Genomic DNA, 23,732 nt, shown 5'->3' on the forward strand with positions numbered 1-23,732 from the left:
GCCCCCCTACTCCACAGTTTGGCTTGTATTGAAGGTAGCTCATTTCATGGAAGCAAGATAGTAGCCTGCAGCCCCACATACAAACACTTACATCCAGGAAAAGAGGCTGAAGCTGCCTCCCTCTTCCTCCTGGCAATCTCTTCTTATAAGCAAAATGCTTTCCCAGGTGCCCCTATGCCCCAGCAAACATTCTTTCTCATGTCACTGGGCAAAATTGCACCACAGGCTCTTGCCTAAACCAGTGCCTGGAAAGGACATGGAATGACCAGCCACACAGCAGTGTGGAGGAGGGTGGATTCTCCAAGTAAAGCCAGGGTTCTGTTCCAAGGATGAAAGGGAGGATAGCCACTGCTAAGCAACCAACAATATCTGCTCTAGAAAAAGAATTAAATCAATTAGCTATGATTGACTGTAGTCCTGCCAAATCTCAGAAAATCTCTAAAAGAGAAAAGAGCACAATATTCTCTCCACCTCCCAACCCTTCACTTCCATTTCATTTCAACCCAGTTCTAGTTTAAAGTATTACATTTCATTTCTGTTCACATTCACAGACTTAAAGATCCTTCTTTTGCCTCCCTCGGTCTCTCACTTTCTCTTTATTTTGGATACAACTTGTACTAATCAATTCCAGAATGCTGAAGGGCTGATTTACATTTTCTCGTTCAGGCTTTCCCAAGTGAGACAGAGAGGACTCTAGAACGGGAAGGCCTTCAAGTGGCCTTAATTAAGTGAAGCTATAAGTTCCTCTGTGTCTCCTTTCTAAATCACATCGCCCTCATCAAGGCAAGTATCCGCAACTTTGCTGCCGTTATTACCTTCCCGACAGGTTTAGTCTCTAGTGAACAATACCTCTCCTATATTCCAGAAAGAGAAGACACTTGTTCTGAATGGGCAGTGTGGAGTCACCAAGTGTGCAGGCATTTCTGGATTTAGTTCAGTGGTCTGTGAATCACAGTGACTGGTATGTTCCAGGAAAGAAGATCCAGCAGTCCAGATGAGCCTCAAGGTTAATTATGTAAGAACAGGTAATCACCATTCAGGAGTAATTATCAGATTGTACACCCATCGATGCTGAGTCTCAACTCAAGAATATTTTTAGCTTTGGAGTCCACTTGCTTTTCCTGTCTTTCTCTCCCTCTGTTTACCCTAAAATTAACATTAATCAAATTTTGGCTCCCAGCATACTATGCTTCCACCATGTAATTATAACAAGTTTCCTAATATTTTTTGTTGTTTGACCTTAAATCTTCAGCTTCTATCTCTGAGCCAAGGTCAGCATTTGCAGCAGTGAATTAATCAGGCTCTGGGGGGCCATGGATACTGCAAGAGGGCCCCCCAATAGTATGTGGGGGAGATCACCATAGCCCACACTTACAGCAACAGTCTTCCAAGGAAGCCAAGAGGAATATATTTATGCTTTGTGTTATGAAGAAATTATATGGCACAAAACCAGTGATATTTTGATTATTGCCACTTAGAGACCACCAAAATAGTTATAAGCAGAGACAGAAGAGCTTGGATAGCCAGTCATTCTGTAAACGTTTTAAAAACCACACAAAAACCTCAAACTTGATGCCATTCCTTGGCTTTCTGATGCTAATTCTTGTGACCATGATTAGGAGTCTCAAAATACTAGTAAGAAAACTCCTCTTCCTCATCCTCTGACCAGGAGAGGAAAATGAGGATATTGCATAACCTCCACCACCGGGTGGTGGACGTTATACCTCCTCCTTACACCAAAAGATAAATCCACTAATGATATTGGCTCCACAGGGGTACAAGGATTATGAAAATGACAATGAAGCAGTTTCTCTGTAATCAAAAATGGGAACTCGTAGAGCTTATTAGCAGGTTCAGCACTGTAAAGGAGTGATAAGCCGCTAAGCTCCCTTCTGGACATCTGGAAATTACCCGTAAATTTGTAAAGTTGAAGATGTTTTCAAAACACCTTCCACATTTATTTCATTTGAGCCTCAAAGCCTTTGAGATAGACAGGACAGAATCTTTTTTTTCAAAATTAATGAAATTGAGTCAAAGAGGTTAAGCGACTTACCCAAGACCAATGTGGGGTAACTGTATGGATCACTTTGCCCTTGGCAATCCCTGTTTCCATATTTTCTTGCATAGTAACTATTAAAGTTTGACTCTCAAGAGTGTCTTTAAAAGATAAAGTATATTGTCTCCCTAACCACAGGTCAAAATCAGAACATAGTCCTGTAATAACTCTTGGTCCAAGGTTGTTATGGCCACACCTCCAACACGGTCACTGAAACACCAGTCAGCCAACAAAATAAGCCGCCTCCTCTGGCTCCCCCATGGATTATAGCAAGTGACAAATCAAGTGAAACTCACCTGAGAAAGAAGAACCTCTTGCTGGCAATGGTGGTAGCGCCAAAGGTGACTTTCTCTTGACTCACTGTGGCTGACTCAATACTGCCACAGCAACCAGACTTGCCCAAGGTTCCAAATGTCAAGTGCTACTTAAAAATACCCAGCACTCATCACTTCTGGCTGCACTGATCTACTCAAAACGACCACTCTACCCTTCAACTTCCCTGATCCCAGGCCAGTTATTCATTTCAGTGCTAAATTTACCTCCTGTTCACACCAACCTTATAGTCTCTTACAGTAAAATAAGAAAATCGGAAATTGATGTTCTGATTCTGAGGAGACTGAAAAATTCATATACATATTAGACAAAAAAATAAAAAAAAAAACTCTTGTTAATCATAGAGTCTAGAGGTAGAAGCACTAGTTTCGGTAAATGAAAGTCATAAGATTCTTATTTTAAGATGTGACTTTGCCCACACTGGGAGAGACTAGCTATACCTTTTACTTTTCTTTCCTATTAAAGGAAGATATAAATAATGTGAGTTCTTAGTACGGAAGGAACCAGAGAAAGTCAATGCTTAGTTTTAAAGACTTAATTTCATGGGCTGGCTTATCCTTTTTTTTTTTTTTCCTGCATTCCTCCATCTAATTTGAACTGGTTTTCTCTCCAGGAGGAATGTTCTTAGAAGAAACCACAGAGGTGAATCCTCTCCTGCTCCCAATGGTGTCTCTTACTCTAAATGTGTGTATTTGAGGGCCATTTTCCTATTGAGCATTTGAAAATGTGCTTGTGAATAAGTAATTGCTTTTTTATGGAATGATTTGGGGCATTATCTCCATTTTGTTTTGTTGTGGTGGTTTTAACTTTTATTTTGGGTCCAGGGTATGAGTGCAGGTTTGTTATACAGGTAAGCTTATGTCACGAGGGTTTGTTGTACAGACTATTTCGTCACTGGGGTACTAAGCCCAGGGTACTAACCCCAGTACCCGATAATTCTTTTTCCTGATCCTGTCCCTCCTCCCACCTTCCACCCCCTAGTAGGCCCCTGTGTGTGTTACTCCCCTCTTTGTGACAGGCGTTCTCATCGCTTAGCCTCCACTGTTACCTCCATTTTGAAGACTCCTGTAACTTTGTCACCCCTCCAAAGGGGGAGCTGCGCGGGGTGAGGGGCTCGGCCACACCCGTGCTGTACCTCCCCCGTCTCCACGGCTCTTCCTGCCGCGGCCGCGCCCCTTCTCCTGCAGCCGCCGCCGGGGAGGCTCCCTCACTGCTTAGCAACTCCTCCTTGTGACCTGGGCAACACTCAAGACAGAGGCAAACAAGCCTTGGCGTGCCCTTTGCTCCGAAAAACGGAGGACGCCGCCGAAAGCCCAGGCTCAACCCTGCACCTCAGAGCCGCCCGAGGGCCACTGCCACGGGGGCAGCCTGGATGGAGGGCGGTCATAGTCCGTCCGTGTAGGGAGCCCAGTCCCCGATAAGAAGAGCGGGGTGTTAATATCAGGGCTGCCACTTAGAAACCCTGGCGACCCAGAGCAAACTTCCCATTCTCCCTGGGGTTCAGTTCTCTCCTGAGGGAACGACAGAGGCAGTCCAGCACCACCTTTGCCCACGGCTGTCACTCACACTCATCCCAGCCCAGGCTGCTGCAGATGCTGTGAACACCTGGCCTCCATCCCTGTGGCCACCTCGCACAGACGACGTTATTCTCCCCACTTAACACACGAGGTGACATTAAGTCACCCCACTCCCAAGGCCACACAGCACAGGGAGAGCTGGCACTTGGGTTTGACTCTTAAGTCTCTCGGGCTCTGTGGGTTAGAACGCACTGCCTCCCCTCTGAGGGCTGCTGGAGGAACAATAAAATAAGACAGGGTGACAGGCTTCGGAAAATGTCCTCCTGGTCTGAGCTGTCTTTGGTAACCCACCTCTCTGTCCCCCACATCCCCCTGGGTTCTCAGGCACGTCACAGAGTAGAGACCGAGGCGGGGGCACTTGTTCTGTGCCCTCGTGCAATGCCACCGTCACTCTGCAAAGTCAGTGAAGGGAAATGAAGCCAGAAAACTCTGTGCCAGGAACTCTTTGAGAATAATTATCTCTCGGGTCAGTCGGAGATGCCAGCCAGCCAACCGCTCCGGCACAGATGTCACTGATTCCTCAGGGTCTGTCTCCCAGTCCTTTGTTCTAGCTGAGCCAAGCAAACACACCCCCACCCAGTCACTTTCCCTCTTCTCTACCTTATCCCTTATTATCTCAATTACCATCCCAAAAGAGGCCCCGCAAATGAAGATGGGTTTGGAACCGCAATGGTCAACATCATGCTTAATAATAACAATTATATGATTATATATCTCTGCTATAATAATATGTAATTACCCAATAATTACTATTAAACAGTGCAGCGGTGACCACCGAGGTCCCAAAACCCTTTAATTATTGTTATCGCTGATCATGAAGCAGAGGATCATTCTCTAACATTGTTTCTGTGTATCACAGGCACTTCTCTTCAGAACTTCTAGAGCTTCTATTTATTTATGTTTTCACTCTTGAGCTGAGGTCTCACAGGGAGACAGAAACCTTAAACTTAGGCCATCTCCCAGTGCCTCAAGCATGTGACATGCAAATCTTCTAAGGATTTACTTTCTCCCTCATCTCCAAGTCCACACGATATCTGGAGAAGCTCTTCATCTGTGGCGATTGATGGGGAAAATCTCACATCAAAATAGCTAGAATGAAATGATGGCCCCAACTTCTTCCCAAACTGCTTTAAGACACTCAGAAAACAAATAAATGGTGATAACTCTTGGGTAGAATTAAACAAAGTTCTCAGTTATACTGACTTTAGAGTCTTTGACAGTTTGGTTTCTCTAATCTGATACTTGCCCTTCCATGGAGGCAAACACTGAATTTCATCTATTTTTTTTTTTTTTGCAGGATCCCACCTTTGAGATATGTTTTTGGGGGGCTTATAGGTGAAGAGGGAAGTACAACAGTATAAGAATTTATTTCTGAAAACTTTTTATGCTAAACGGATATAAGAAAAGTGAATTATTTGGTTAAAAACTATTCAGAATTCCAAGCTCCATCTTTCCCCTTTTTTCCAGACTGCAAGTGGATCTCCAGAAAATTTAATTAGGGGTCTATAAGCTAAGGAAAGATTTGCCTTTTCTGGTTTGAAACTCATACCCTTTTATTCTTAAGGGATATCTGATTCATAAGCAGTAGTATGGGCTAAAAATCAGCCCCCTGTCTATGGGCTAAGAGATTTCTAGCTTGGGGACCAAGGTATATGAGAATAATGTGAATGTACTTCCTTCAGATTAAACAATTACATTCATCATAAGATCATTTTTTAAAAAGGAGACAGAGAAAGCAAATTACTTTCCTAATTCATCATGGTAAGACACTGAAAACAAATGCTTTTCCAGCTTAATCTACCAGCTACCATTAAGTGGCTAATCCTTTTAGATAATAATCTAAATTATCCCCCAAACCTGAGGGAATACTATATGCAGGTGAGAGAATGCAGAATATAAAATAGTTTTTGAGGTCTTCACAGCACTCTTGTTAGTTACTCCTGGAAGAAGACTCTGTTAGTACAAAACATAATTAATGGCAATTGCCTAAGGGTTCTGTGTGGGACTCACTACGCCTACTTTATGCCAAAGGATAAATGATGGAGATGCATAGCTCTTTCCTTTCTTGTGTTCCGTGTTCGTGCCACCCCTTTTCTCTGTCACAAAGTCAGCCTGTGCCTTACAGGTTGGACATGACACAGAACCCATTCAGTTTGTCCCAGTGGGTGACTGAGGAAGCTCTTTCTGCCCATCTTGGTGCCCACTGGGCAGCTGAGCTTGCCGGGTCCAAACTCAAGCCTCAGTATCAAGTCTCTGTCTTGGGTTTGGGGTTAGAATATTCCAAGCCCCACAGCAAACGAAGGCAGACTCCTGCTCAAAAGCTTTTGATGGATTTCCAGTGCATGGAGGAGGGAACCAGAACGGACCTCAACATAGAGAGCTCCCTAAGAACAGTCTCTCCAGTTTCAGCAAACAGAGCACTCCTGGCTCCAATCATGATATCCACCAACACCAGCTTCCAAGCTCTCTCTGCTTTTGCATCTTGCCATACCCCTAGAGTGTTCTTATCTCCTTACTCTTTGTCAAGCTAGCTCCCACTCATCCTCAGGGTTCCAACTGGAAAGACATTACCTTAGAGGCCTGCTAGGACCCATCAATCTGAGGCTGTCCCCAGGTGTGTGTAATTGTGCGCTATGCTTCCTAACACTTTTTACATAAGTTATCATTAAGAGAAGTAAGGACAAACTTTGCTGCCCATCTTTTTTCCACTCAATTGTAAGCTTCATGAGAGGAGAGAGAGAGTTTTGTTCACTTTTATTTGCCCAGTGTTGGGTACATAGTAATTTACAAACATCTGTGAAATAAATAAGTGAATTTAGGAAATGTAATGAAAGGAATATTTAAAGACACATCCTAAAGCCACCTTAGGAAGTAAGGGAAGAGGAGCTGATGTTGTGGAATAAATAGAGAGTTGGCATAGAGGGATTGAGGTCCAGACCACCTAGTTCCAAAGCACAGAACAACATGTCCAGTCTTCATTCCACACACCCCATACTACTAGAATAACCTGGGAATTTGGCCCAAGGTAGCAACTGAAGAACTGTCCACAAACAGTACAATACTCCCAGTACAACACTGGCTTCAAATGTTTAACATTTTGTTCTCAGAAACCATCCAAAGTTCTTAGAAATGCTAATATCCTAGCATCCATACTGCATTCTCCAGTATCTCTCACACCTAGAGACAGAGACAGGGAAAAAAAAAAAAAAAAAAAAAAAAACAGAATCCTTTGCTGAATCATAAATCTGCATTTTTGGTTTAGAAACTATGAGCACAGAGCTTACATGTGTGTCAATCTCAGAAGTTAGGGAGATGTTCCAACACAGCCTCCCTTCCCTCAGTAACCTACTGCAAGGATGTAATTTACTATTTTATTTATAGCATTTTTGTAACTATATTTTTAATCTCTACTTAGAAATGATGAGTTTCATAAGTTTACTACCTGCTGTATGAAGTTGTAATTTTACAAACTCCTCCAAAACCCTTGTTCTCTAATGTTTTAAGCCACACTGTGCCCCTTGTCTGTCTCTCTCTCTCTCTCTCTCTCTCTCTCTCTCCATCTGATAGTTTATTAGATTAGGAAGGTCCTATTTGTCCTTTCTCCCTGCCTCTCCACTGGTCATCTTAGCACTTTGGCCCACTTGTGTCTGGTAGCTTCTTTATGGCCAGTTCCTTTCTCAATGGACTTGCTTTATAGAGAACCATTCAGAAGAATAAGGTTTCCTTCTCTGCTGCTGCTGCTGCTGCTGCTTAAAGGGTAACCCGCACCAGCAGCAGCACTCTGGGCTCATTAGGAATGCAGAATTCCAGTCCCCACCCTAGATTCTGAATCCAAATCTGCTTAACTAAATAGTAGATGACTTCTTTGCCCATGAAAGTTTAAGGAGCTGCTCTAGAGAATCTTCATTTCAGTTCTCAAGAGCCTTTGCCAGGTCGGGTGCAGTGGCTCACACCTGTGATCCCAGCACTTTGGGAGGCCAAGGCAGGTGGATCATGAGGTCAGGAGTTGGAGACCAACTTGGCCAACATGGTGAAACCCTGTGTCTACTAAAAATACAAAAATTAGCTGGGCGTGGTGGTACATGTCTATAATCCCATCTACTTGGGAGGCTGAGGCAGGAGAATCATCACTTGAACCCAGGAGGCGGAGGTTGCAGTGAGCTGAGATCATGCCACAGCACTCAAGCCTGGGTGACAGAGCAAGACTCCATGATAAAAAAAAAAAAAAAAAAGAAGCCTTTGCCTAGGGGGCTCCTTCCCGAATCCCGGCCCCTGGAGCAAACCCTTTCCACACACAGCAGCTAGCCGGCTGCTACGACCCAGTCTCCTCCTCTCTTGGATTAAAAGAGCTCAAGGGGTCTCAGGACTCTGAACTCCCAGCAAATGAGGGTTTTGGGGTTCTAATAGTAAATATCAGCTGCTTTATGAATTTAATAAAGTTTTTGTGAGCCACCATGTGATCTCATATGTTAAGAGCATCTCTACCCATATACATATTTGATATGTGTGTATATAATACACACTGTGTGATACATGATAATTAAGTTCTCACAGTAGTTTATGTGGAACACACACCCCACATTCTGATCATATGTAATATATTGTAGAGAAAACAGCACAGCCTTTGGAATTAGACAGAACCAGGGTTTAGCCTGTCTTCACCACAACTGGTGGCGGAAGCTTGAGTAGGTCACAGGGCCTGTCTAACCCTCAGATTGTTCACCTATAAAAAGAGGGCAACTGTCACCTTGCAGGGTAATTGTGGGATTATAAATTGGGTATAATCTGTGTTTGCCACAGTTCCTGTCACTTACCAGGTACATAGCAACTTGTAGTCCTGTCATCCACATTATTATCATTATACACATGCAATACAGGTTTCTGTTCATGCTTAGATATTTAGTTACATTCCATGCAGTTCTCAATCAATCCCTATACTCCTTTTTGCATAAACTGGCCCTGGTCAGTGCTTTAATCAGATGGCTTCTTGATCCTAAAACCTCCTTTGGAAGTTTCCTCACACATGGGAACAAAGTTAGTTCTGCAGCTGTAAGGTAATCTGTACACGTTGTTGGCCACCTTTGTCAGTCCCTCAACATTTTAGAGAGAAGCATCTAACCAAACCCATAATTCCTGACCACTTGAGTTCCTGCCTCACTCTAAGGCAGTGGTTCTCAATGAGGGCACAAAAATCTCAACAGGGCACACTGGCAATGTTCTGGAGATGTTTTTGATTGTCACACTGGGGGAGGAGGGATACTACTGGCACCTAGTCGGTAGAGACCAAGGATACTGCTACACATCCTTCAACGTGTTTCTCCATCATGGACAGCCTTCCACGATGGAGAAAAGTCCATGAGTAGCACGGTACTGAGGTTGAGAAGCTGCTCTAGTTTAAAGTTGGACTGGCATTAAACTCAGTAAGTGGCCTTCTTACCACTAAACTAGTATGTTCCATCCTTTTCACTGTCTTCCATTTCCCCTCACAAGGAAGCCCTCAAACTTGCTTAACTCTTTATGCCCCATCAGGAGTTTCAAGTCTCTCCGGAATGGCCTGGCGGCTCATTTCCTGCTGGCTGTGGTATCGCTTTTGTTTACTTCATAGCTGGAACAACTTGGTGGGTGCAGGGAGAGCCGCATAGGCACACCCTACAACATGTCATACACACTGCCACTTGACAGGAAGGAAGATGGCCCAGGATTCTGGCACAAGGCCTTGTATGTGCTTCATTCTTTCTCTGTCTCTTGGTCAAATTGGCCCAATCAGACTCTAAATGAAGAATTTTTCTCCCATGAATGCAGATAGAGTCTCCCCTTCCCCTGCCCTAGGAAAGTGAGCAAAGAAGCATGCAGCCCTGATCTTTTCTGGGAGTCATCATATGGCCTAGAGGAGAACAAGCTTGAGAATGAAAACACTGCCAAGGACATCAGAGCAGAACGACAGAAAGAACCTGGGTCCTTGTGAACAGAGTCATGGAATGATCTAGTCCTTAAGTGCACTCTGGTTCTTGCTGTGAGAGGTGATCCACCTCTTTCATGTTTGTCATCATCTCAGAGACAGAGCATCCTAACTGATCATTTATCCATCTTGGCTGAACTTAGGGCCCCATGAAGGAGGCACCACCCCTCTCTCTCCAGGAGGCTAAGTAATCCACTAACAGTTTCATTCACCTTAAACTCCTTCCCAAAATACCCTCCTAGCTACTGCAACAATCAAGAGCCCTCCTTCCTAAAAGGTTGGAATTTTTTTTTTCTTTTTTTTTTTTGTTACACAGAGTTTTGCTCTTGTTGCCCAGGCTGGAGTGCAATGGTGTGATCTCGGCTCATTGCAACCTCTGCCTCCCACATTCAAGCAATTCTTCTGCATCAGCCTCCTGAGTAGCTGGGATTACAGGTGCCCGCCACCATGCCCGGCTAATTTTTTGTATTTTTAGTAGAGACGGGGTTTCACCATGTTAGCCAAGCTGGTCTTGAACTCCTGACCTCAGGTGATCCATTTGCCTTGGCCTCTCAAAGTGCTGAAAGGTTGGAGATTTTATACTCCAACTCAAGACCTTCACCAAGGCCTCCTGGGTCCACTGCCACTCCATTTCCTTCTTTTTCTCTGTCCTCTCCCTTCCGGAGTTCACCAGCCAAACCTCTTTCTCACTCTCTACTCCTCAGCCCACACCCATCCCTGCCAGGGCTTTGTGGCCTTACTTGTACAATTTACCCACCGTGGCCTCAGGTACAAGGGTTTATGACGTTTGTAACAAGTACTTGCTAATCTCTCAGAAGCCACTGGGTATATGGAATCCTGCAGTTTATCTGGATGATCAAACTATTTCATTTTTTATTCTTCTTAGTTGGCATCAGTGCCTTAGAATAGAATCTGGATGTGTGCTTTACCTAAAAGGAAAGAGCTGACAGAGCTTGCAACTGGCAATGCATCAGTTCCACCTCAAGGAAATCAACAGGGAGAAGCTAATGAAATGGAACAGTTCTCATATTAACCAGTTAGCTATTCAGCTTAGGACAGATGTGGAAAATAAGCCCATATGAGACAAATTCATTAAAGTGAAATTATCCGTTCAACACCTTGATATCTGAGCAGACTGATGTTTCAAAATTATTATAATTATGATCATGGGGATAAAGAGAGCCAAACTTTCGAAAGAAGACTTGAAAAAAAATTAAAAATTCTAGTACTACCCTGTGAGATGAAAATAATGAGCTGGTCACAGATCCCCAGGATATCAGCAATTGCTCTAAATCCTTCTTGATGAGGAATCTGTGACTCCAAACTCAACATTAATTCAAATGCAAATAATATCTCTTCCCCCTGAGAATCATTATTCCTGATTCAGCAGGCAATTTAATGGGAAATCTGCAGGTGCACTGCAGACTTTGAACCAGAGAAGTTGTTCCAGCTCCAGATGAAGCTTTGACTCCTGAACACATGGAATCTGACAGTCAGAGCTCAGAGATTTGAATTCTCTCACTGCCTCTGAGATGGTAGTCCCTGGGTAAAGCATATGGAACTCAGTAGGGCATAGATCTGGTACCTGCAGCCTGGAAAATATCACAAACCTCTGTCTGCTTCTCTCAAACACACACCCCCTTCTTCAGTAGCTGTTAACCACCTTGACCCTTTGCATGGAAGTTCTTCTTAAATACCACCGGCAGAAGACAGTCAGCCTCCAGCCTTGTCATCTTGAGGTGACCCACAGAGGAGAAAAGGCTGGAAGCCTCTAGAATCATCTGGCTCAGGTTGGACTGTCTGATGCTGGGAAAATTACATGGCCATTCTGTGCCTCAGTTTCTCCATCAGCAAAATAAGGAAATGAATAACATCTGCCTTATAGGACTGTGGTGTGGTTTAAGAGCTATAACAAACTTTTCATAGGCAAGATAACAGAAGGGTTAACAGTATGAACTCTGAAACCAGACTTTCCTCGTCCAAATCTGAGCTCTGCAGCTTGCTTATTAATAACCTTGGCAAAACAACCTTTTTTTTTAACATCAGTTACCCCATGTAAAATGGGGGTGATAATATTAACAACCTGAGTTGTTATAAAAATTAACATTTTAAAATAATTTAGACCAGTGTCTGGCTTATATACCAAAGACTGTGTAATCACTTATGGTACAAGCAGTGCTTGGGCCATTGTAAGAGCTCAGTAAATGTTATATATTAGTATAAGAATTGTTAGTATTTCCATGAGTAGTCATAACACCGTAGAAGAAACAGGGAATAATATTTCCAAAGATAGAATAGAAAGAGGCAAGCTATTTTCAGTTAGAAGAAACTGCCCTCTCAGCAATTTCTTTTTACCAGGTTTTATATGTGTAACAGTCTTTTCAGGATTCTATAACAACATACTATAGACTGGCTGACTTAAACAACAGAAATTCATTGGTTCACAGGTCTGGAGACCAGCGGTCCAAGATCAGGGTGCCAGCATGGTTGGATTCTAGTGCGGACTCTCTCCTGACTTGAAGACTATACCTTCTCATTGTGTCTTCACATGGCATAAAGAGAGAAAGAGAGCTCGCTCTGCCTCTTCCTGTAAGACCATAGTCTTATTGGATTAGAGGCCTGTTCTTATGACCGCATTTAAGCTTTATTATCTCCTGAAGGCCCCATCTCCACATATAGTCACACTGGGGCTTAAGACTTCAACATACGAATTTTGGGGGATAAGATTCAGTCTATCAAATCCATCACATTCAGTCTAACATCACAATAAAAGGCCCTGTGATGCTTTGGCATACCCTGGTGACTCAAGGATGGCCAACTAGAAATATAACAGGTACCCAAATGCCATTCTCACTGAGAAGTCTGGAAACGTATTTCTGAGAAAAGCAGAAGAGAGAGAGTTTAGCGAAGGTGGGAAGCTACCACATATGGTGAGGCCATGTGTGGCAAGCATGCGTCTAACTAGCCATGGACACATGAAGTCCTTCAGTGCTTAACAATGCTGAGTCATATAATAGATTATGTTCCAGAATCCTACACCCACAGCGTGTGAGGCAGATAAGCTGTACTTACCCAAGAAATGTAAACACAATAGTCCTTGGTTGTCAATCTGGTAGGGTCACGAAGACCTGCCTAGTATCAGTGTTTTTTAAAGCAACAGCTGAAAAAGTGACACCTAACTAGTCAAAGAACAGAGTTACAAGAGACATGCTGATTCAACAAATGGGTAATTATATATATTTGTTTTATTTGCTAAATCTATCCCTAAAATTTGTGTGTAGAAAAAAAAATGGAGAAGTAAATTATGATGAATATTTGGTTAAAACAATCCTGCAGCAAATCTGAAAAATCTATGGAAATAGAAACAATCACCCCTCATTTTAGCTTTTGGGGTTTGTTCTGTTATTATTATAATTGGATAGATACATTGAGTTTACATAAGCCAGGATTTATATTTTTTATGAGGGTCTTTACTTGACTTTTTTTATTCTAGACTTTACTTCTTTTATTCTAGATTGTATTAGTAAGAATTTAAAGATGTTACAAGGTAAGCGAGAGTTTAGATAAAGTTCTATCATACAGAACTTTCTCTTGGTTATTTCAGGGCAAATGAGTTTTAAAGTACCTGCACAGTAAATATTAATCACTGCATCTTGCCACATCTTGCAGATTTGCATTGTCAAAGGTTACAATTTTATCATGATAGTCTTACAATGTGATTAGAATCCTGTATTAGCTAAAGCCATTTTATTTTCAAGGACAAAATTCAAAGCAAAAAGGGGAAAATATATGAATGAAAAGAAGAAAAGAAAAATAATTTGTCTCCTTGACCTTCAGTGTTAGGGAAAATGACTAGAAAAAAAAGACAATAATATTCGCCTTTGCTTCTAGGTCAAATTAATCTCCAAGGTTTTTCTAACTCATTATCAATTTCAAAAAATAAAAATATATGAAATGAAGAAATAGATCACAGCTCCTTATTCATCAGAGACACATCCCTTAATCTTCTCTTTAGCCACCTGGCAGCATATATTCAGTTTTTCTTTCTGCATTTAGTTTCACAGATAAGGGACATTTCCAACCTCTTGCTTCTATTATTTGTTGATGTTTCTTGTCTCCTTGCAGTTACAGCATTATCTTGAATAGAGTTTTACCTCCATATCTGTGTTATCCCCAGATGGTGATGTCATGCTACCAGAATCACCCATTAGCAAAGCATCCTGATGGGGCACAACCACCTAGCTCCCTTTCGTCTCAGTTACCATGTGGCCCAGAGCCTTTCCTCTCTACACTAACTGAACCACAGTTTATCTCGGGGAGGAAACAGTAGGCTGGAAGCAAGGCTAGAAACAGGTCACCCCTCTCATACAGTAAGAGATAGACCAGAAAAGCCCAGCCAGATGTCCTTAGCCCCCTCTGTCTCCTGTTTTCAATGGAAACTACACCTGAGTAATGCCAGAGCCACCACAACCTCAAATTTCTCCGTCATCTGTAACCTGAGGGAAGGCCACAGTCTGATGGCGGCCCTCCAGTTAGGAGGCTGAGAGCTCCTGTCTGTTAATTTATTGTTTGCTCTTTGGAACCAGAAAGTGGCAAAAAACACTGGAAAACCTGTTACTTGGGGCCCTACAGAGTGGTCTATTTATTTCTGTTTGCAAATTGAGGGACGCGTGTCTTCCCCACTCCCTCCATGGTGGGGCCATTTCTAATGACCTTCACTTGCCTGTCAAGCTGTTCTGACTGCTCATGTCTATGGCCCTTGTTCCAATATCCAAGTCAGATAATGTAACATTCAGAAAATCTTGTTCCCATTCCTTGTCCTTTAAATGTTTCAAAAATCACAGAACGAAGGAAGCAGAAGCGAGGTTTCATGCCGAAGTCTAGTTGCTCTCCCGTGATGGCCTGCATGGGATACAGTTTACTCTAGGGTTTGAGTGTCACTGAGAATTCTTGAACCACAAAAACTGCATCAATGTGCATTGTCCCTTCTTAAGCTCCCAAACTGATATTACAATTGCATTGACTTGAGACTTTGCTCACGTCAGGGGTTCCAAGGCTTGAGAGTAGATCAGAATCACTAAGGGGACACATTAAAAATGTCTATTTCCAGGTTCCATCCCCCAGGGATTTGATTTAGGAGTTATAAAGTAGGGGCACAGAAATCTGAATTTTTAGCTACAGATTCGTTGATTTTGAAGCAAGAAAGTCTAAGACCGCATTTATACACTGACCTCAGTCAAAGTTAACATTTTTTAAATCCTCAAGAGGGCCCTGCCTTTTCCTGAAGGATGGATTATTTTATTTCTTTCATACTAAGTACTCAAGATTAGGTGCTGTCTCCAGGCCCTGAACATATCTTAATGCCTTGTTGAGATGAACAATATGTTTTGTGCTTATCAAATTGCTCTTCATCAATTAGGTAACAGTTTTATAATTCATATTATGTGCCAGGCACTGAGGATATAAGGGTGAGAGAAGCAGCTCTTGCCCTCAGGAGCTGGCAAGCACATGGGGAAGATGTTCAGTTAAACTGGCAACTGCAGTAAGGTGGAAGAGTTGCAATTGCAAACACAGGCACAGGTTGCTATGTGAGAGCCAAAGAGGAGCACCACCAGAGAGAGGAGTTTAGGAAAGCTGCTCAGAGGAGGTGGCCTCAGGAAAGGGCTTTGGGTAAAGAGATGGGATTAACCAGGTCAAGAAGATATAGAGGGAGTCATATTTGCGAAAGCACAGAGCAGAGCGTGCTCAAGCAACCATGAGGAGTTAAATATGTTCAGGGTAAGGACTCATAAGAACAACAAGGTGTGTTAGCCTGTTCAGGCTGCTGTAACAACTTACCATGGACCAGGTGGCTTATAAGCAACAGAAATGTATTTCTTACGGTTCTAAAGATTGTGAAGTCCAACATCAGAGCACCATCAGATGCTGTGTCTGATGAGGGCCCTCTTCCTCCTGGTTCACAGATGGCTGTCTTCTCACTGTGTCCTCACATGGCAGAAGGGACAAGGGAGTTTTCTGGGGCCTCTTTTATAAGGCCAGTCATCTCATCCATGAGGGCTCCACCCTTAGGACCTGATCACCTCCCAAACGCCCACCTCCCAGTACCATCCTGGGGGTTAGGATTTCAATATATAAATCTTCAGGGGTAGGAGGAACACAAGGAGAGTGACTGAAGGAGTAAAGCAGGATGTAAATCAAACTTAGGAGTTTGAAAATTATTTATTCAGCGGTGAGGAGCTATTGGAAGGTTCTATTGTGTACAGAAGATGGATCCAATGGGGAAAGATTGGTATTGAGATTATTATCTCAACATAACCAGGCTCAAATACCAAAGCTTAATAACACCAAAATGTCTGTGGCTTTGGCTCCATGTTTTCTCTTTTAAGTAATAAAAAAAGTTTAAAGTTTCTATTACACATAGAAATCTGTTGACAATTTTAATCTGATGGCAGCCATGGCACTGTGACTATTCTGTCAGAGTCCTTTGCCAGTAGAAACAAAGAAGATGCCGTTGCTGGCATGCTTCAACTCAGTTTTATTTCCTTATTTTATAAATTCTTTTCCTTTTGTTAAATCTGTCTTCTCCTTGAAAGCTAGGATCTTCCTGATGGATCCTTTGAGTTTTTCTAGGACAATGCATTTGTAGCTCAAAAGAGTAGTTGGCTGCAAACTCTTTAACAGCCCTCAAACCCTTTACCGCAGACTCCAGCCTGCCTTTCCAGAAATAGCTTCTGAACGTCTGCTGCACTCCAATCAGATGATTAGAGTCCAAACCAGCCACAAGATTGCCTGAACCTGTGCCTTGGCTCAAACACTTTCTTCTGCCTTCCACTAAGAATGCCCTCCCTCCAGCCCTATCCACCCATGATTATTTTTCTGATTCTGTAAGTTCAAATGCCTGAGCTTAAAGATACCTTCTCTGATGGCCTGAGCAGAATTGTTTCCCCTCTAGACTTCCTCAATTTGATTGTCTTCTAGAGTTTGGCTTGCATTATAGTTACCTGTGCACAAATCTGCCCTGTGAACCCCTTTAAGGACATGACCCTGTCATGGTCAACTTTGTCTCCATATTCCTTGCTTAGTGACTACACAAGGCTGAGTTGCACTGTACAGGGCTACTTTTCCATATTTCAGAAACTGTGCTTTAATAACCACAATCCACATGAAAGCTCAGCTCATAATAAGAGCTACAGCTACCAATGACTGAGTGCTTATTATGGGTCAGACATGGAACTGAGATTTTTTTCACATGTATGTATACTAAAATTAATATATATGTGTGTATGTGTATGTACATATGTGTAAATATATACATATATACACATAGACATATATTTATGTATATATATTTATATGTGCATATACATTGTATATTTAACTCAGAACATATATGTGTGTGTTCATATATATATGTATGTTGGGTTATGTGTGTATGTATGTGTGTATTCAATTAATCCCACATAAGGGATTCTCTCTTTTTTAGAGATGAGTAAACTGAATCATAGAGAGCTTAGGTGACTTGAAAGAGACTTGACTGCTGAGCAGGGAGACCATCTGTAGCCACCTCCCTGTCACAAGGAAGCCTGCACATGTAAGTTACTCCACCCCTGCCCCAGATGACTCCTGGGTGACAGCTGTGAAATATTTCGATTCATCCTGAGGCTTCTCTGCTAGCCCTATTGGAAAGTCTGGAAGTAGGTATAGGGGGCATGAGGAAGAAATAAAAACAGAATCCTGTGGAGTCACTACATTGTAGAAGAAAAGAGAAAGACAAGTCGGGGATGGAGAAAGAGAAAGAAGGGTTAGAGACCAGGGAATGCAGAATAGTGAGCAGCACAGGTCATGAGAGCATAGCTCTGTCCCGGCTGTTTTCACCGGAGCAACTCACTTTCACCTGTTGGATGGCTGTCCCGCATCACTGGCCTGTAAGCTCTCGGAGAGAAGAGACCATAGTAACAGTAGCCATTATTTATTGAGCACCTACAATGTGCCAGGGCACTGTTCTAAGCATGTCTCTTGTATTATCTAATCTTCACAAAACCTTATGAGATAGGTAATATTATTAACTCCATTTAATAGGTGAGGAAACCGAGCCCCAGAGAGGCTGCATAACTTACCTGTGTCACACATCTAAGACAAGTCAGGGCTGGCTGTGCCGACAGACGCTCTGACACCAGAGCCTGCCTTTAACCATGATGCTGTGCCACTCCCCATGGCACATGAATTAGCCACTTATTAGGTATATACTGAATAAAACAATGAAAAAGATGGGAGGGTCACCAGGACCAAGAACTGGAAGGAGGTAAAGGATTATGAAAACTGAAAACAATCTTTGGATTTGCCAATTTAAGAGGATGTTGGTGGCTTTCAGGAGAGCATGGTGGAGTCCTCTCTCTGTCCCCAGGTAAGATGGGAGTGTCCAAGGCATCCTCAGCTCTTAGCATAGGTCCTAGAACCTGGTCTGCACTCAGGGATACCTGCCAAGGCAGGAGGCCAAATTCCCCCCATGTTCCTTCCCAAGCCACCCACTAACCCCTATGAAGGCTCTGGGAGTGACTGAAAAACTGGCATTTTTGGTCCTACAGAGACGTCAAAGAGAGGAAACGTTGAAGACAGAAACCCAAAACTCTCAGTTTATAACTTTGAACTGGGGCCGGGGAGAGGGGGTGGGGAATAGCTTTCATTGGCTACAGCTACCACATCAAAAATAAGTAAAACATGAGAACTGTGAACCACATGAAGAGAGAGCGCGCCAACCTCAGTGAATCTCTTAACACTTAAGACACTTCTTGGTAGAACTGAAGCCTCCCAAATGAAAAACAAGCACCGTTGTTCTTTATGGTCCAAATCACTTCAAAAGAGACTTACAAGCCCAAAAAAGATAAAGCCCAGCTTAAACGTGCACCCCACCCCACTTCCTCGCTGGCTCCTTCCCCCATGCACTGCCAGAACCTGCTCCACTAAACAGCAGGGGGTTGGGGAGGGAACCAACAGAAGAGACGAAGGCCCTGGCCACCCTCTGTGCGTGACTGCCACCTGCGTATTGCAGGGTCTGGGCCCCTTGAGGAGAGAGGTGGCACCGTGCTGCATGTCCGTGTGGCCGGCCAACTGGATCAATGAGTTCAGCCGCACTCAGCTCCAGGAGGCTGCAGATTTCTGACTCAGATCTCAGCGAGTAGCACTGCCATCTATTACCCCAGAAAGAGATTGGATATTGGGCTTAATGGATTTTCTGTGTGTTCCTTTCTGACCATAGAGAGACCTCCCATAGAGACGAAATATGTCTACAAAAGGGTCACTGCCCTTGCAAGGAAAATGTGATCCCAGCACGGCCTGGCGTGTTCCTGGCGGCAGAAAGGTAAAGGAAAGCAGCAGAAACAGGCCAGCCCAGTGGGGTGCAAGCTGGTAGAAGCTCCACTCCACTGGGTGTAAGAGAAGTGAGCCGTGTGGAGGCGGCGCGAACAAGGGAGCATTCAAAGTCCCTTAACGTTCAAGAGCCTTTGGGTGCTTATATTTAATTGTGGGTGTGTCTGGCATTTCTGTAATTCACAACACATGAGGTCGCAGTGTGAGAACTCAAATCAGTAGGAGGTGGAGAGCAGTCCAGTTTCCCATCCCACTCCCGCACGCTTAGCCCTCGCCCCCGACTCCAAGCTGGGGGCGACGGTCCAGATTCCCAGCTCATGAAAGCAGCCCAGGCCTCTGCCCAGAGGTCGCCTGCCTTCTCCTACCAAGAAGGAAAGGAGCACGGAGACAAACTGACTGACTCAAAAGCCCTTCTTTCCTAGGACTCCTGCCAGGACAGGAGGAGAAGTTGCGGCTGGGACGAGGAGAGGGTGGGAAGCCCTACAGATGCCCCAAGCCCACTGATGCCACAGGAAGGGAAGGGAGGAGGCTGCTGTGCTTTCTGTGTACCTTGTTCTCTGCCCAGAAGGGTCAGCACAGCCAGGCAGCCCCGAAATGCAGTGGAGGCTAAAGAAAGGAGGGCCCTCTGTCCTAGAGAAGGCTCAGTAGGCTCCCGAGGAAAGGGAAGGAGCAACCTTTTCCATTTGACTTCAGGTAGGAGGGAGAAAGTGTACAGAATCAAAATGTGTGGCACCTGCGATTCAGTTGGCTCATTTCTGAAAAATTCAGGGTAGATTAGGCGCCCAATGCACCATAAGCGTTATGTGTGTTTGTAAACACACACGGGGCTGTACACAGGGGTAGGGGTCTTAGAGAGGAAAGTAAAAAGGGAAAAGAAGGAAAGTAGCAGAGACTAGTTTACACATAAAAGTACATAAATAAGTTTACTTATGAAGACCATGGTTTCCCACAAACAGTCCCGTCTTGGTAGCAGAATGGGACAAACTGTCACACACCCACAGTGAATTGTAAATAGCAGGGAATGGAAGGACAACGTTCGTATGCATTGGATGTATAATAAGAATACATGTGTGACCTACATATGTCTGTTTAATTAGGACAAGTGTCCATCCCTGGTGAAGATTGATTAGTCATTGTGACCTCGTTTTTGAAAGGTTAATGAGAGCAGATGAGACTTTTGCTTTAACAAACTTACTTGGCCAAAATTTTAAAAGCTGGCAGTTCTACCTTGCTACCAGTCCTGATTGATTTGTTGTTGTTGTTGTTTTTCCAACTTTACTTGTCTCTGATATTGAAATGTCTAGGAACTGTAACCTATGACATAGAAGTGCTATATAATTTGTTTTCAAATTTCAAGCCTCTTTAACTAATGTGGATTTTTATTAAGTAGTTGTTTGACATTCAATGTCAAATGGGTTACAAGGAAAGCTGATGTTTAGAAGGATGTACTGTGTGTTGGGCATCATCCCAGATTCTGTCTTTTAATTCGGGTCATAAAACTTACTCATCTTTGTATGGTAGATACGACTTAACCCAATATTTTTTCAAAAGAGAAACAGAAGCTTTATACCTTGCACAAAACCACAGGTGGTGAAGGCAGAATACAAACTGAGGACCCGTCTGACTCAGAAGCCCACGATGTTTCCTATCCTATCTCCTCAGTTACCAAAAAGAGGTTCACAGCACTGGACCAGAAAGAGACCTTGGCTGTTAACTCCACCAGCCTCTAATTTTGCAGAGAAGAATGTGCTACAGCAGAGGTTAGGTTACTTGCCTAAGGCTTACTCAGTAAATTTGGTGATGTAGCTAAATTCATCACCAAATTTGGCTGCCACTCAGTCTCTAAATCGCTTGCCTGGTGTCCTCTCCACCCTCACCCCCACCCCTAACCCAGCCGTGCCCCAGGCACTATCCATAGATGAAAAGTGACAGCCATCCTCAGCACCCTCCAGACCAGAGCAAGCTGAGAAAAGTTGATGCCTCCCCAGAGTTCCTGACACAACTCCAGGGCTGTGGAGGAGGCCCGTCCCACAGAGCTGCTGCAAGAAGAAGATGCTGGGAGCTGAGCTGCTCCCTGGCAATTGCCTCCAGGCCAGCTCAAACCATGCTAAGGGATGGGGGTCATAGGGACAAAAGGGCATTGTGTGAGAGAGGGAGCAGGGAGGGAGTGTGGGGAGGAATGCACTGGCAATTTCTTCCTCTCCCAAAGCCTTCCTCGCCCAGCTGTCTCGTGGCAAAGGAAGGACCCTCCCTGGAGGGGCTGGCGGCCCACCATGGATGCCTGGAGACTGGAGCTGATTGATTGAGTTATTAGATTTCCTCCAAAGGATAGAGGGCTTCATTTAGCCGGCATTGTGTCACTTGCTACAATGGCCCCTGAGTATATAGACGCTGCCTTATGCCGTTCCCTTTAATTCCCTTCAAATAGGGACATTTAGAAAGAGTCCAATAACATTTTTCTGAAAGGAACCTCCACCTCCTTTTTTTAAAGAACAGAATGATTTGTTTCCAAAAGGGGGCCCTCCAAAAGAAGCTGGAGGAGCAGAAACCATTTTAATAGCATCTTCTCTTTGCTGAATTGTGTCTTCATTTTACACTGCGGCTTTATTCTCTGCCCCTTTGACACAGCCAGCTGCCTTTCACGTTCCAGCTCAGAAACAGGCTGGCTTCAGGCTGTAACAGGCACCAGCTTCCAAAGCCCTTTCTCCAGATGACTCACGTTAGCTTGTGTGAGCCTGTGAGCCCGGGAGCCCCACACCACAGCTCCCAGACCTTTGTTCCTTTACAAAGTGCATTTAAGCTCCAAGTACTAAAACAGTGTCTACCTAAGTCTCCTGCCTTACAGTGGAGTGAAATAATTAATTACACAGTGGAGTGTCTGGTTCCTATCTTGTGCAGGTTCATCCTGTTATCAACTCAGCAGCTGGAGGAAGTGACATCACGTGCCCAAGCTCGGCTTTGAAGCTGGAGGTGCATACCAAGACACTGTATGTGGTACTGCACTCTGGCCAGGAAACATCACCCTTGGACCATCTGTTAAACTATTTTTAAAAAAAAAAAAAAGTTGGGACATCAGTTTCTTAACTAGAGTTTCAAATCCTATTGTTCAAATGGTGAAAAAAGCCTTTTGTGAATTCTGCTCTTAGCCTGGAAGATTATAAAAGGAGTGGAGATAAGTTCCTGCAAGTGTCTTGAAAATTAAATCCTTTTATATAAAGCATAAATATATGTGGGGCTAGGTGGGGGGAATGCTCCACTGAGCAGGCTCCCATGTAACTAGTGAAGCAGATCCATTTAATGCTAGTCACCAGGATTTCTTTGCCCGAGTATTCCAAGCCCCGGTCTGGGGCTGCTTTTCTACTCCTATGAAAAAGTGCTTTATCAACTGCTTATCTCAAGTTTTTCTTAGTGAGTAACAGCTCTGGGAACTCTCTGTGTGGATCTGAACAGCATGCAAAATCATTTTACTTTTAAGACAAAAGACATTAGCTTCCTGTAGCTTTCTTAGCCATCTCTACCTCTCTTCCCTTCCCACCCACTTTTCCCTCCCCTCCCCTTCCTCCAACCCCCATGGCACTAAATAAAATGCTTAGAAAATGAAGGCCACAGCTGCCCTTTCTTCCCATTAAAACAATCAAGAATGATGGTGGGTTTAATATATTTGATTAGAGAAACTCCAATTTGGTGCACTTGAATCAGCGGCCTTTGTCTTCAGCTCCCGATGGCCCGATTTCAGTGGAATGTCCTCTGCTGTCCACTGCCAGCTCCGGCTGGGAGAAAATTCAGACGCTGAAAGCATTGGCTTGGCATGCTCAGAAACACGGTATTTATGCTGTAGAAGATGCCAGGCCCACTTCTTCCTAATCAGAGGGAGCGCCACTTCATTAAATTGTGGTCACTTACTGATGACCCTCAGAGTTGTAGCCCTGGGGGGCCTGTGGTACTCTTTAGCAATGTTAATTTTTCATGGATTTTATTGCTTTTCTTCGTTGATATTGGCTGTTGAAATTCAAGCCCGAATCCTGTTTAAACAACCCAGGAGATTCTGGTACCCAACTTGCACAGAGGAAATTCAGAGAACAATAATCACATTTATATATGGAGTCTCTTTCATTCAAAGAACAAATAGAAAACTAATGGAAAATAAGAAAATGTGTCATCATTTCCCCACAAGGTGTTATTAAACAGGTTTGAAATATTGCCTGGGCAGCCCCAAACTTGCAGGGTACTTGAGAAGGAATTGATTTCATGGGGGGCTGGAGGCTTGGCAAAGACAGCTTATTTGCACTTAAAGTTTATAGAGATTTTTAGGAAGGGCTCTCTTGAAATATTCTAAATAAATGTATGCTCCAAGAATAAGTACAAGAATGAATTCAGGATAAGAGTTTAAATTCCTATCAAAGACATATTGAAATGCTACAGAGTTTGTAGGGGTTTATTT

At 43.6% G+C, this 23,732-nt stretch overlaps 1 protein-coding gene and 1 long non-coding RNA gene across 2 annotated transcripts in view; one reads left to right on the plus strand and one right to left on the minus strand.

Annotated features, from left to right (window-relative positions):
* LOC134759884 (uncharacterized) overlaps positions 1-15,927 on the minus strand; it is a 109,778-nt gene extending 93,851 nt beyond the window's left edge. The window contains exon 1 of the mRNA XM_063714893.1: positions 15,764-15,927. Within this exon, the coding sequence (XP_063570963.1) occupies positions 15,764-15,766 (3 nt within the window). The 5' untranslated portion in view covers positions 15,767-15,927. The remainder of the gene's footprint in view (positions 1-15,763) is intronic.
* Positions 13,098-20,285, plus strand: LOC103892214 (uncharacterized). Its single transcript, XR_656435.3, has 4 exons — positions 13,098-13,151; positions 17,409-17,516; positions 19,182-19,283; positions 19,714-20,285. It is a non-coding gene; the product is annotated as an uncharacterized LOC103892214 (long non-coding RNA).
* The last annotated feature ends 3,447 nt before the right edge of the window (positions 20,286-23,732 follow it).

Source organism: Pongo abelii, chromosome 14 (assembly GCF_028885655.2).
Source record: "Pongo abelii isolate AG06213 chromosome 14, NHGRI_mPonAbe1-v2.0_pri, whole genome shotgun sequence".
Taxonomy (NCBI): Eukaryota; Metazoa; Chordata; class Mammalia; order Primates; family Hominidae; genus Pongo; species Pongo abelii.